The sequence below is a fragment of the Lynx canadensis genome, chromosome D4, assembly GCF_007474595.2.
Source record: "Lynx canadensis isolate LIC74 chromosome D4, mLynCan4.pri.v2, whole genome shotgun sequence".
Lineage (NCBI taxonomy): Eukaryota > Metazoa > Chordata > Mammalia > Carnivora > Felidae > Lynx > Lynx canadensis.
The window spans coordinates 86,230,327-86,243,873 of NC_044315.2; the positions used below are offsets into that span (position 1 = coordinate 86,230,327).

The following is a 13,547-nucleotide window of genomic DNA, read 5'->3' on the forward strand; positions in this document are numbered from 1 at the left end:
TCACGGTGTCCGGGGCGTCTCCTGGTTTGGTTTCACTTTGGGAGGAGTCGAAGGAGAAAGGCTTCTGCCGTGGTCCGTTGCAGATGAGACCGCCACCCCGGCTGTGGCCTGGAGTCTTCTGGATCCCCAGTCAGCATCACTCGTAGTAAGATCTGTAACAGCTGGAGCGCCTGGTGGCTCAGTCGGTTAAGCATCTGACTTCGGCTCAGGTCATGATCTTACAGTTGACGAATTTGAGGCCCGCGTCGAGTTCTCTGCTGTCGGCACAGAGCCCACTTTGGATCCTCTGTCCCCCTCTCTGCCCCTCTCCCACTTGTGCTGGCTCTCTCAAAAATAAACATTAAAAAAAAAAAAAAGATCTGTAACTGTCTCACATTTTAGGACAGTCCACGAAGCTTGTCTTGGGCCCCGGGCAGCAACAGGACTCAGCTTGTGGACAAGGGAGCTCTTCCTCGTCTTCTCTCTCCTTACCTGGAGTGTCTCTCTAGCTCGGAGACTGTAGCTTCGAGACTGCAGGCCTCCATCTTGCAGATGCTGCCTGCTCACTGGCAGTGTATTTAGGGCGTGTGAGGAGGTCAATTTATCAACCCTCCCGTTCTCCTCTCTTCCTGCTGCCACACCCTCTGGCCTCATGAGCTCTCCCAGTCAGATGGGGGTGTGTGTCCTGCTGCTCTGGGAGCCGGTTCAGAACCCGGGCAGACGGAGATGGGTTTGGCCCAGCATGGGGAGTAGACCCTTGAGTTAGGGTTGGGGTCACACCGGAAACTTGCTGGCATAGGAGGCACAGGGGAGTGGGATTCTTTAGGAACTTCTGATTCTAGTCTTTGGTCCCCAGTGACCGCCTCATTCAAATCCTGATCTTCAAGGCATGAAGACTCCTAACAACTGGAGGCCAGTTGGTGGAAGTTCTACCTCCTCGACCCAGCTGGCTGCTGGTGAGACTTGCCTGATAGGTAATGATGCCAGTGACCATTTACTGAGTTCCTGCTCCGCGCCAGACCCCTCACGTACTGTGTCTCTTGGGTGAGCCCCCTCCCAGTTTTACAGGCGAGGAAGCCGCGGCCAAGAGCGATGCAGTTAACCCACAAAGCCCACTCCAGCTGGGGGGCATCAGACACTCATCGTCTTAGGGCGGCAGTTGCTGCCCCAGTAACCAAACCCTGGAATGAGATCCAAGATCAGAATGTTTAAATTCTGAATTGTTCTGGGGGCACCTGGGTGGCTTAGTCGCTTGTGTGTCCGACTTCGGCTCGGGTCATGATCTCATGGTTTGTTGAGTTGGAGCCCCACATCAGGCTCTGTGCTGACAGTGCGGAGCCTGCCTGGGATATTCTCTCTCTCTCTCTCTCTCTCTCTCTCTCTCTCTCTCTCTCTCCTCTCTTAAAATGATAAACTAAAATAAATAATTCTAAATTGTTCTAAACTGAGTTTACGTTCAAACAAAGTGAATGCTGTTGGCTCCTTCCTTCCAGGGCTACGCATACCCTCCAGGCCCATAGTAGTGGCTTGTTAGTCTCTTCCTGATTGTTTCTGACCTGCTCTGACCCAGGGTTTCTGCCACCTGTCTCCATTCCACCGCCCCCCCCTCCCCCGCACCGAGGCAGAGACCTGGCCCATTTTATGCTCCTGGCAAGAGTCCTGGTTCTTCTGTGTTTACACGGCACAGATGGAGCCTGTGGGCCGCTCCTCCAAAAAGCCTCCAGTGGTGTTAAATATTCTTGGAGGGACGGGCGGTTCTGAAACCAAAGCAGACGATGCTGAACCAGTACCTGAGCAATCCTAAACTAAGACAGGTCAAGGGCCGTAGCCGGTCACTCTGCCTTTCCAGGGGGCCGGGTCTAGGCTGGGTGGGGGTGGGAGGGGCGGGTCTCAACCAGGCCCTGTCAAGGGGCCTGTACACCCATCTCAGTGTGATACCAGGCGTTCGCTCCTAAGAGACAGAACGGCAGAGTGACTAGGAGCACAGACCTCGGCCTCGGGCAGGCCTGGGTGGAATCCACTCGGTCTTGTCCTACCGGGCCCTGATGAGGGACTTTGTCCCCTCCTGCGAGGGACGCCTGTGGACGGGTGATGCCGGGCTGGCCCGTGGTAAGTACGAGCAGCACTCGATCGGTGCTGATGGTGCTGCTGCTGATCCCCAGCCACGTCTGTGGGGAGAAGAATAAACATGCCCATGCGCTAGCGGGGGAAGCACAGGTCCGTCAGCTAGAGAAGGGGTAAACTGCGGCTACTCTGGCACTTACAGATGGGTGCCCCACACCTGTCCACGTGAATAAATCTCCAGAACGGTGTCGAGTGAAAAGATGAAGTTCCAGAAGGACACATACGAATGATGCATTTATGTAAGGTTTTAAAACTGCATAGGGAGCTACGTGATGCTGTGGATACGTATGTTGTAAATGTGCAAATGCTTGCACGAGAATGATACATCAACCAAAATTAGGGGGCCTCCTGGGTGGCTCAGTTGGTTAAGCGTCCGACTCTTGATTTCTGCTCAGATCACGATCTCCCGGTTCTGAGTTCAAGCCCCGTGTCAGGCTCTGCGCGGATGGTGTGGAGCATGCTTGGGATTCTCCGTGTCCATCTCTCTGCCCCTCTTACCCCTCAATCCCGCTTGAGCTCTCTCTGTGTCTCTCAAAAAATAAATAGGGGCACGTGGGTGGCTCAGTCGGTGGAGCGTCCAACTTCGGCTCAGGTCATGATCTCGCGGTTTGTGGGTTTGACCCCCGCGTCGGGCTCTGTGCTGACAGCTCGGAGCCTGGACCCTGCTTCGGATTCTGTGTCTCCTTCTCTCTCGGTCCCTCCCCCTGCCTTGTGCTCTCTATCAAAAATAAAATGTAAAATAAATAGTTTTTAAAAATTAGGATGGTGGCCACCCATGAGGCAGAGGATGGTTACTGTTGTGTTAACCTTATATCCGCAATCACAAAAGGAATCAGTGGTTTAAACTAGTGCTTTACTGAATCAAAAAATATATAGGTAATAATTCTAACTAGCTACTAAGTATTGAGCAATTATTATGGCAGGCATGAGTGTTTTCTATCTATTTTGCTGAATCTTCTCAATTCTAGGAGCTAGATGTCATTATTAACCCCACTGACAGATGGGGAAGCAAACCTTGAGCAAACCTCAAGATCATGACCTGAGCCAAAGTCAGATGCTTTGCCGACTGAGCCACCCAGGCGCCCCCAAATGGTTGTTTTCGGAAGCCACTCCTCTTAATTGCTCTCTACCGAGATCTCCATTGGTTTGGACAACGCCCTTACACATGGGAGTTTTTGAAGTTCTGATACAAGTAAAGTCAGCTCCCCGGGGCAGAACCGTGGAGCTCCTTGCCCTTCCCTGCCTGTTTTTCCCCAGAGCGGAACCCATGAACCACTGCACCCAAGCTGGGAGCCGGACCTACTTTTCCTGGAGTGACCGTGCTCTACAAGTGAGAACTAGGAGGTGGCAGCCCCTGGTCTTCTCAGCTTGCTCCCGCGGGTGGGGAACCCCCACCCTATGGGCCAACCGCGGTGGGGGCCATCAAGGTCCAAGTATTCCCAGCTTGCCACCGCCTGGACTAAGCTTCCACCTTGCAAGTGGGCCCGTGTGGGAAGTCTTGTCTGCTGCACCTGCTTGAAACGAGATTTTGCCACATAGGACCGAAGAGGAGGATGAGAAAGGCCAGCAGCCTGCCCTTCCCAGGATGAAGCTGTGGCCCCAGACTAGGAGCTGGAGGGTAAGGATGCCCCCACTTGCTCAGAACGGTGCACCCCAGCTTAAACATCTATAGCACAGAACCGAGGATGGGGAGTGGATGCGTTTGTTTTGGGTTGTGTTTTTTTTTTTTTTTTTTTTTTTGACACCAAATACATGTCACTTTTCTACACCATTTCTCCAAATCTCCAACACCAACTGGGGTGTCCGATGGCTCAAGTCATTTCTGACACCACCTACTCAGTGCAGACCCCATAGGTCAAGGGCTCAATCCCATGAAACTGTGCCCCTTCAGATGCCAGCCACCAATGGGGTACCTCGCCTACCCATACTTCTGCCCAGCTGACTACAAATTCCGGAGTTCCCAAGACCCCTGTCCTCAGGTTTGATAATTCATAGAACAACTTACAGAACTCAGAAAAGCACTTTACTTACTGTTTTATTATCAAGGATACAACTTGGGTACAACCAAATGGGAGATGCATGGGGCAGGGGGTGGCCCAGAACTTCCCTGCCTCCTCCAGGCATACCACCTGATTGGTTAAATCCTTGGCCCCTGGTGATCTCAATATCCACCCCCTCTCTCCTCCCCAGAGGTTTGGGGCAGGAGTGGGTTCTGTGGAAAGTTCCAACCCTCTATATGCTTGGTCTTTCTGGTGACTAGCCCCCCATCCTGAGGCTGTCCCCCACCCACAGTCCCTTCATTGGCATAAACCCAGGCACAGCAAGAGATTTGTTATGAATAACAAAAGATACTGTCTCATTTAGGAAATTTGGAGGGTTTTAGGTCCTCTGCCAGAAACCAGGGGCAAAGAACAAATACATATTTTTTCTTAAACCTCAGCAGTGGGGCGTCAGGGTGACTGTTGGTTGAGCATCGACTCTTGATTTCTGTTCAGGTGGTGATTTCACAGTGGGATTCAAGCCCCATGTCGGACTCTGCACTGTGCGGAGCCTGCTTGGGATTCTCTCTCCCACTCTACCCCTCCCCCACCCACATGCTCTGTCTCTCTCTCTCTCTCTGTGTCTCAAAATAAAGTAACACAACTCCAGCAGATAAGGGTCACTGCTCAAATACCACCCTCATTCTTGCAGGGATTTAGTAGATTTTCCTGAATGTTTCTCTATTCACTGTATGCCTTTGGAACAATTAACAGACACTTTGGGGCAGATGGAGCATTTCCACTGAGCCTTGTGGAACACGGAGCCAGTCTCTGAACAGGGTCATCCTGAGATCCCAGCATGGTCTCAGAGGCCTCAGGAGAGAGGTTCCTTGGCCTGGGAGCCAGGTGACTGTCTTCTCGTTCTGGGGGACTCTGGGGAAGTCCCCCTCTCTGATTGGCACAGTGAGGCAAGGCAGTGGTTTCTAGGGCTCACCCACTGTAACATTTCCACCCGGGGGAAGGAGAGGTCTCCCCAGAGTCCAAAAAAGTGCCCCAAGAGCCTGGCATCCTGATTTTTGAGATGCCACGATCTGGGACAATCCAGCTTACAGCCTCTGTCGGTGCTTGGCCTCGGAGGGGGAGGTTGGTTGCTAGTGCCCAACCTTGCCAGGAAGAGGGCAGGGTCCCTTTAAGATCTGCCTCACTCCCTGAGTTTGTTGCTGTGTATGGGACCAACTTCCTTAGCAACCACCTGGCTTCTTAAAGGGGCCCTGGGGCAGTGGTTGCCACCAGCCATGGCTCCCAAAAAGAAGGCAACTAAGGGGACCAAGGAGCCCGAGGTCAAGAAGAAGAAAGGGGGCAAGAAGGATGCCAGCATGGCCAGCAAGCCTGCGGAAACACCTTTAGGCGAGGAGATGCGAGAATTCTACCACATCCAGATCCGAGACCTGGAGGACAGGCTGGCCCGGTGGGTAGGCAGTCAGGGTGGTCCTGTTGGGTCAGAAGCCCTGCTCAGAGCTGACTGCTGTGCAGGCTCGCTCCAGGGGTCCGAGGCCTGTGTTCTGGCCTCTAGACTCCAGCCTCAGTTTCCTCCTAAGTAACACTGAGAGGCTTCACAATTTGACCTCACCCATCTCAGCTCCCAGAGTCCTGGGGCCCTAATGCTAAACTGGCAACCCTGCCCCAGGCAAGCACCGCTCGTGCCTGCCTCACTCCTGCACCATGGGATCACGTGCTTTATAAAAGGACAGACTTCAATCGGTGGGATGAACTGAAAATGGCAGCCCCCTGGCAGGTGGGTAGAATACATGTCCCTTCTCCCACCACCTCTCCCACTACCATGACGCCTGCGCTACGATTCCCTGCACTGTGTACACCACTGACATACCCACCTGCTGAGCCCAGGTGTTTTTTCACGCTGGGCCTCAGTTTCCCCAAATGTAAAGGAGGGTTGTCTCCCCAGGGCTGCATGACATAGATGGAACTGTGTGTGGGAAGGGTCTGTACCTCTTCTGAGACATGCTCACTTGCTTATTTTTCTTATTTTAAAACTACTTTCTTCCTAGTTATGATGCACTAGCCCAGTCTCAGGGTGACCCTTAAAAGACAAACCCCTTTCTAATAAATAAATAAATAAATAAATAAATAACCCCTTTCATGACCGTCAGGCAGTTCTTCCCCCAGATGATGTTGCAGATACTCACGGCCAACGTTGAGTCCCACAGGTGGGTCCTGTGCTGGCGCTTCACTGTGTCCTTGAAACAGTCCCAGGAGAGAGGTCCTGACCATCCCCATTGTACAGGCGGAGGGACTGAGGCTCAGAGAGGGAAGTCACTCCCAGGAAGAGGAGGTGCCAGGATGGGAGCCCTGGCCCTCCTGACCTCCCTGTGCCAAACTGCTCCCTCCTCCACAAAGCAAGTCATTCGGCTCTGCACTCCCCAATGCCCTGTAAGCAGCAGCCCTTCAGAAGATGTTGGTTGAATAGGGGCACCTGGGTGGCTATCAGTTGAGCGTCCGACTTCAGCGCAGGTCACGATCCCACAGTTCGTGACTTTGAACCCCAATCCGGCTTGCTGCTGGCAGCCCGTCAGTGCAGAGCCCACTTCAGATCCTCTGTCCCCCTCTCTCTGCCCCTCCCCAACTTGTGCTCTCCCAAAAATAAATATTAAAACAAAGATGTTGAATAAATAATGAAGTAAAGCAGCTTTCCAAACAACTTCTACAAATTATTCCACTGGAAACCAGTAAATCATTTATATAATACTCTCTAAAAATTCACGTTTCCCTCAAGCTGAGAAACCAGATGGAATGTATTTGGGAAAAATGCATTTGGAAGACAGTTGTCAAGTGCTTACTATTTGCCGAGCCCCTTTGTCAGACCCCAAGAATACAGAAGTCAGAGGTCTGCCAAGTGGGTAAGACACATATGACCTTGGGTCTTGACTAAACAAGGGCCCACTTAACAGGAGAGCACCAAAAAGAGGGTCACAAATGGGGCTTAGGTTCAAGAAGGCTCCACTGAGGAGGCCCACCAGGGTTCACCGGGCAGACGAGGGTAAGGAAGACAGCAGGTGCAAAGGTTTCGGATCGCAAAGCATGGACGCGTTAGGGAGGGTGCAGAGCTGGCCGACTGCAACAGTAAACACTGTGGTTAAGAACCCTGACTTTGGGATCAGACTGATTTGGGTTCAAATTCTGATTTCACCACTAGGAGTTTCTTCAACCCTCTGAGCCTACATTTCCTCATCTGCAAAATGGGCATAATTATCATAGTACCCACTTCCTCACAGATTCAATGAATACACACCAGGTACCTACTATGTACCATGCACTGTCCTAGGTGTTGGGGACACAGCTGTGAGTGTAACAAAGGCTCTGGCCTGGTGGAGCTTACATTCTGGTGATATAATGGATGTACAGCATTGAGCACAGGCATTGGCTACGGTCGTGTGCAGATCAGGGGGCACAGTGGGAGATGAGGCTGGATTCCCAGGGAGGAACCTCGAATGCCCCCCTATGGGAAGACCCAGGGGAGCAGGCCCAGCTGCGTGGAGGCCTGGCTTGCTCACTCTCTAGACCTCTGCCCTGCACCCCCCTCAGGTACCAGCGGAAGTGGGATGAACTAGCCGTGCAGGAGAAGCTGTTCCGCCAGGAGTTTGAGCAGCTGGCCAACAACAAGAAGGAGATCGTGGCCTTCCTCAAGCGCACACTCAACCAGAAGGTAGATGAGATCACTGAACTCAACGAGCAGCTGCAAAGCCTGCAGCTGGCCAAGGAGGTAGAAAAGGACGCCTTTGAGGCACAGCTAGCCCAGGTGCGCCATGAGTTCCAGGAGACCAGGGACCAGCTCACCACGGAGAACATCATCCTTGGTGAGGAGGGTACTGGCAGGCGAGTCTGGGGCACACACCACGGGGGCAGGGAACCCAACGCTCTTGCTCTTCGGGCTCTAATCCCAGCTCTACCATTAACTCTGTGGCCTTAGGCAAGCACTTCTCCTAGACCTTCAGGTTTCTCAGCTGGGAAATGGGGATGATACGTCTACCTTGAGTAACAGCAGCTATGTGCTGCTTCCCACACATTACCTTCCGTAATTGTCCCAGCCATCGTCCGAGGCAGGAAATACTATCAACCCCTGCCCCATCTGTAGGTGAGGAAGCACTTCAAGGAGTTGAAGTGTCTTGCCCAAGGTCACCCAGCTGGCGTTTTTTTTTTTTTTTTTTTTTTTTTTGGTTTTTGGTTATTGGTTTTTTTTGAGGCTTAAGGACAGCAGTAGTGCCTGGCCCAGAGAAGTTGTTCAAGTTCAATGGCTGTTGTCACTGTCACTTTCCAGAAAATAGAGGTCAAGGGAGGCGTTTCCAAAGAGGCGAAACGTGAATGAGGCTTCATAAGATTAGTGGTGGGGAAGAGACGGCGTTTCAGATGAAGACAATGAATAAGGGCAGGACGGAGCATAGCATCTCGTAGGGACAGGGGTCTGGCCTTACTGGATTGAGAAGCACAGGGAGGGCAGGAAGACTTGGAGGAAGTGGGGAGGGAGGGGCATCGCACAAGGCCATCGCTGCCCTCCCAAGGCGGCCCCTCACCGGGCCCGTGCCCTGCGGTGGGGCAGGGGGGAAGCTGGCGGCTTTGGAAGAGTTCCGGCTGCAGAAAGAGGAGCTCACAGAGAAGTTCACGACACTGGAAGACCAGCTACGGAAGCAGGAGAGTGACTACAAGGACTACGTGTACAACCTCGAGAAGAAGTCCGTGCTGGACAAGGACAGGTGGGCAGGTTGGGTGCTGAGGCCACGCCAAGCTCAGGCCTCTGAGCCTCAGCTTCAAACTGGGGGGACTGCACTAGCTCAGGGACTCCCCATCCTGCTGCTCCTCAGAATCCTGGCTGGTGATGTTAGGAGGGGTGGAAAAAATAGATAAGCTCCCAGCTCTAGCCCTCACATGGGACTGGAAATCCTTGGACTTCCTCTTGCCACTTTTCATGACTTAAGTTACATTTGTTTAATAGGGAATAGTACATTGATATGGATCAAAATGCCAAAGGGTCTACAGGGGCTCTACCTGGAGCCCTGCCCCTTTTGGGAGATAGAGCATAGAGGTGGCCCTAAGCACCCTGGGGAACCCCACACGGGAGGGCAATGCCCATGCCCACTCCGCCTGATACTCCCTCGTTCCCACCCATGACTAGACTGAGGAAGGAGATCATCCAACGCGTGAACCTGGTGGCCACTGAGTACCGAAAGGTGGCCACTAGCCAGATGTGGGACACGACAAAGCGGGCCATCATGGAGAACAACACGGTCACCCTGCAGCTGTCCAAGATATCCCGGCAAGGCGCACAGCTGCTACAGGAGAACGAGCAGCTAAAGGGCACCCGAGACGAGCTGTGCAAACAGCTGGATCTATTGGAGAACGCCCAGAAGGTCATGGCCAGGCATAGCAGAGGCCACCGTAAGGTGTGCCTGCCGGGACCTTGTCACAGGGCATTTGGTACATAAAGCAGGCGGGAACCCTAGGGGTGCTGCTTCAGGGCAAACACAGCCCGGCAGGGTTGGGTCCCGGGCTGGAGCCAACTCGAGGGAGGCAGCAGCAACGGGACAGGGTCCTTTGTGGGGGGTCCTGGGTGCTGGGCGCACCTCTGGTTTTTATTTATTTGGTCGAAAGCCCCCATAACTTGTTGAAGCGGGACCTGCCCCGGACCGCTGGGGGCTCTGCCCAGAGATGGTGCTGGGCCCCCAGTGCCTTGGCTGGCCTCTCTGTACAAGGGGGTGAGCTCTGGGGGAGTCTGGAGCTGGGGGAGGGGGGGCAGGCTGAGGGCCCACAGAGGGGCCAGGGTATGGCCACCTGCCCGCACCCGCAGATCATCCTCATGCTGACCGAGAAGTGCCGCGAGCAGCAGCGGGGCACAGTGGAGGCCGAGCAGCTACGCCTCCAGCTGAGCCAACTGGAGCAGGGCCTCGGGCAGCTGCAGCAGGACACACAGACGCTGAGGTGCGCCCTGCGGAGGGGCACGCGGCGGGAGCGAGGGGGGCCGAGCTTGAGGCCATCCCCTTTGGGCCACCTGACTCCGGCCGGTGACTTCCCCTTTCCCAAGGGGCATCGAGGCCTGGGGCTGGATGAGGGCTCCTGGGGGCTAGAGAGAAACAGCCGAGTGCAGGGAGGTGGCTGACTCCTCCTGGTCCTGGGCCCAGGAGTCAGAGAGACCAGCTGAACCTGCAGCTGGAGAGGCAGCAGGCTGAGGCACAACAGCTACAGCGGGAGCTGACTGAAGAGCAGAAGGTTCGGGCAAATCTGGAGGCAGCCCTGGCCCAGGCCACCTTCATCCTACAGGACGTTCTACAGGTGACAGAAAGTAGGTGAAAGGGGCGGGGGGAGTGAGCCAACGTCAGACACTGCTTGGAGATAACCAGGACACCCGGAGAAGGCTGGGCCAGGGCCAGAGCCCCCCCAACACCCACCCCGCTGCCTTTCCCCCCGAGAGACTCCTGGCAAGTCCTTTCCTGATTTCTGTACTTCAGAGATCCCTTGAAGGTCTCCAAGTTGCTGGAGTCCCTCTCTGAGGCCCTGGAAGGCCTTGTGCCTCAGGCTTCTCATTTGGAGAATGGGTATCCCACCACAGCCAGGGTAAACTTGGAGAAAAGGGGCTCTGGGGTGTTTCCCAGAGGTGGGTGTCGGGGTCACTATGAGCCTGATCTCCGCGGGCCCATCCCCACCCTCGACCGGCAGATGCAACCTGATGAGGAGGACAGCGACTCTGATGTCGTGTTCCAGCTGCAGCTCAAGGAGATGCTGCACCAAGTGCTGGCCGTGCTCAGCTCAGCCGTGGTCCTCAGCCCCCGGCTGGCTGTGTATCTCGATCAGGAGAGCCAGGCCCACAGCCCACCCAAGGGCAGGTGAGTGAGTGACCCTGTATGACTTCAGAAGCAGCTGTGGAATTTGTTTGTCCAAGGGCTGTTCTCAGCTGACCCTGGGCCACAACCCTGGCTTCCCAAAGCCTCTCTGAACCTCAGCGTCCTCAACTAGGAAACGCAGGTGGTGATGCCAGTCCTCTCTCCACAGCCAGCCTGGCACCCAGCTACCCAAGGTGGGGTCTCTGCGTCAGCCGCCATCCAGCATCACACCCTACCAGCCAGGGGACCTGGGCCTGGTGCCTCGACGGGCCCACATCCCACCTAACCCCGAGGACCTCAGGCTGCTCTCACACACCACCCGTGTGGGAACCTTCCGGGTGCACAGCAGCCCTGAGGTAAGCGTGCCAGGGCCCCAGGCACGGCAAGATGGCAGCCAGCCCTGGGTACAGATCATGTAGCTCTGCCACAGTGCAGCCGCATGGAGCCCTCTAAGCCTCCATCTCCCCATCTGTAAAATGGGCCAAAGAAAAGGGTGGCAAGGCCTCACTGTGGGCTAAGGCACGCCCACGCATCACCTGGGAGGGGGGCTTGCTAGACCCTGTCGGCCCCTCCTCCGCTGGCAGGGGAAGCATGGGAATCCCCTGAGGAGGCCTCGGCTTCCATGCCGCATCTTTAATTTTACAGATTCACACCTCTGGTTCTCCGAAAAGGTTCAAAAAGTTTAGTCTTCCTGGAGTTTCTCTACTTTCCAAGTAAAACACAGAGAGAAGACCAATCCCCATCCCAGAAGTGGACCATTGTGGCCATAGTGCCCTCTCTTTAATCTATAGGTGGCCTGGGGCAGCCCAGAGAAGAGGTCTATAAAAAGCGGATACCACAGGTTGGCACGGCACCTCTGTGAACCTGGCTGATGTGTGGGCATGGTGGTTAGGGAGGCAGGAATTCACTGAGGTCAGGGCCTAACGAGGGCCGCTGGCTTCGTTCCCGGATGTGGTCCAGGAGCATGTCGGTGGCTCGCTCCAGCAACAGAGGCAGCAGTTCCTGCTCAGCGGCGGAGAAAGAGCCCAGCACATGGGCCTGCACTGTATCAGGGTGGGCGGGGCGCCCGATGCCTATCCGCAGCCTCGGCATTGCCTGTGGGGGAGCCAGAGGGGGACCCAGGGAGTTTTGATGCCCGGTGCGGGAGGCCCCCATGTTGGCCCACCACACCCAGGGCAGGGCAAAGGGGCAGACTCACATGGGAGTTGAGACAGCTAATGCAGGAACGGACTCCGTTGTGGCCCCTTCAAGGGATATGGGAGGGACAATTAGTGCTTCCCTGGGTCAGCACCCTTCACCCCTCCCAGCCCAGGCTGGGGTCAGAGCACCCCTCTTCCCTGCCGAGACTGGGATCGGCACTCCTACCCCCACTCCAACTGGGAGGCTGTCCTCCCTAGCCCACCTTGACCTGCTCAGGGCCTCACCTGGCGCTTCCCCCCAGCTTCAGAGCCACTTTCCCCAGGGGCTTGTCCAGCTCATCATGCACCAGGTAGACCTCCTCAGCAGTCAGCCCAAACAGCTCCGCTTGGCACAGGGAAATGGTGGCCCCGGTTACTGCCCATCTGCCCAGAGGGCGTTGTCCCGACTCACGGCTCTCGTGAGGAGGGGCCGCAATTGACCCCATTTCACATATAAAGAAACTGAGACTCCGTTAAGTACCCGAGGCCAGAGGCAGCAATTGCAGCTCAACAGGCACCTGGAGGTGAAGAGATCTACCGCCGCCCCAGAACCCCTTCTCTGGCCCCTACGCCCTCCCGGCCGGCCCATCTCTGGTGCCCTTGACTCACCGGCCCGGGCCACGCTGCGCCCGCTGGCGTTCATGAGCCGCCGGGGCCGAAGCAGGACCAGCTGGGCATCCTCGAGCGAGGCCACGGCGAGGTCGGCCGCGCAGCGCCGGTCGCGCGCCCAGGTGTCCGCCACACCCAGACGCCGCGCCAGGTGCCCCAGCACCGCCAAGCCCACGCTGTGCCGCGTGCCGGGCAGTCCAGGGTTCCCCAGACCGGCCACCTGCGGGCGGCACCGGGGAAACTGAGGTGCGACATCGCTCGCCGCCCTCTGGCTTACAGCGCCCCCTGGGACCCAAACCGGAGAAAGGGAAACGGAAGGCAGGGTAGAGTGAGGAAGGGGGGCCAGAAACCCCGGAGACGCCAGAAGGCTGAGTGCCCCGGGAGCTGAGTGGGCAGAGCGCCTGGAGCAGGAGCAGAGTTCCTGGAAGCTTACAGCTTACAGAATACTGGCCCCATTTTCCAGATAAGATAACCGAGACAAGGAATTTGGGGGATGGTGTCTGGAGGCAATGGCAGAACAGGAGCTAGCTAGGGCCCAGGAGCCCCCACGCCGTCGCGCCGCCGCCCCCGACGCCACTCACCAGCCACCGCTTCCCCGCGGGCCGGGGTTCCAAAGTGAGCACGCTCATGGCGCGACTCAACCACAGCGTAGCTCGCCGGCAGCCGTCTGGCCGCATGTCGCCCCCTTTCACGGTGTAGGCCCCGCGCCCTGACGTCAGTCAGGCCTCGACCAATCGCAGTGGCCATCCGTCCCCAGCGTCCAATCCCCGGGCGGGCCACGGGCCGCCATG

The 13,547-nt window shown here is 56.0% G+C and overlaps 2 protein-coding genes across 2 annotated transcripts; one reads left to right on the forward strand and one right to left on the reverse strand.

The window, feature by feature from the left end:
* The first annotated feature begins 5,377 nt into the window (after window positions 1-5,377).
* CFAP157 (cilia and flagella associated protein 157) lies at window positions 5,378-11,686 on the forward strand. Its single transcript, XM_030293015.1, has 9 exons — window positions 5,378-5,550; window positions 7,683-7,954; window positions 8,695-8,848; window positions 9,268-9,535; window positions 9,940-10,070; window positions 10,271-10,421; window positions 10,806-10,972; window positions 11,139-11,325; window positions 11,615-11,686. The coding sequence occupies exons 1-9, from the start codon at window positions 5,378-5,380 to the stop codon at window positions 11,684-11,686; spliced, it is 1,575 nt and encodes a 524-aa protein (XP_030148875.1).
* Window positions 11,636-13,460, reverse strand: PTRH1 (peptidyl-tRNA hydrolase 1 homolog). Its single transcript, XM_030293018.1, has 5 exons — window positions 13,338-13,460; window positions 12,757-12,976; window positions 12,394-12,493; window positions 12,168-12,213; window positions 11,636-12,064 (listed from the first exon to the last, which is right to left on the reverse strand). The coding sequence occupies exons 1-5, from the start codon at window positions 13,431-13,433 to the stop codon at window positions 11,858-11,860; spliced, it is 669 nt and encodes a 222-aa protein (XP_030148878.1). The 5' UTR covers window positions 13,434-13,460; the 3' UTR covers window positions 11,636-11,857.
* Between the last annotated feature and the right edge of the window lie 87 nt (window positions 13,461-13,547).

What these genes read in the sequence shown, in the direction of transcription:
- CFAP157 (XM_030293015.1), top strand. Translation starts at nt 5,378, where the DNA reads ATGGCTCCCAAAAAGAAGGCAACTAAGGGGACCAAGGAGCCCGAGGTC. An exon ending in TCCGTGCTGGACAAGGACAG is followed by an intron (nt 8,849 to 9,267) that starts GTGGGCAGGTTG and finishes ACCCATGACTAG; the next exon opens with ACTGAGGAAGGAGATCATCC. An exon ending in CAGGACACACAGACGCTGAG is followed by an intron (nt 10,071 to 10,270) that starts GTGCGCCCTGCG and finishes TCCTGGGCCCAG; the next exon opens with GAGTCAGAGAGACCAGCTGA.
- PTRH1 (XM_030293018.1), bottom strand. Translation starts at nt 13,433, where the DNA reads ATGCGGCCAGACGGCTGCCGGCGAGCTACGCTGTGGTTGAGTCGCGCC. An exon ending in GCGCAGCGTGGCCCGGGCCG is followed by an intron (nt 12,494 to 12,756) that starts GTGAGTCAAGGG and finishes CCCTGTGCCAAG; the next exon opens with CGGAGCTGTTTGGGCTGACT. An exon ending in AAGCTGGGGGGAAGCGCCAG is followed by an intron (nt 12,214 to 12,393) that starts GTGAGGCCCTGA and finishes TATCCCTTGAAG; the next exon opens with GGGCCACAACGGAGTCCGTT.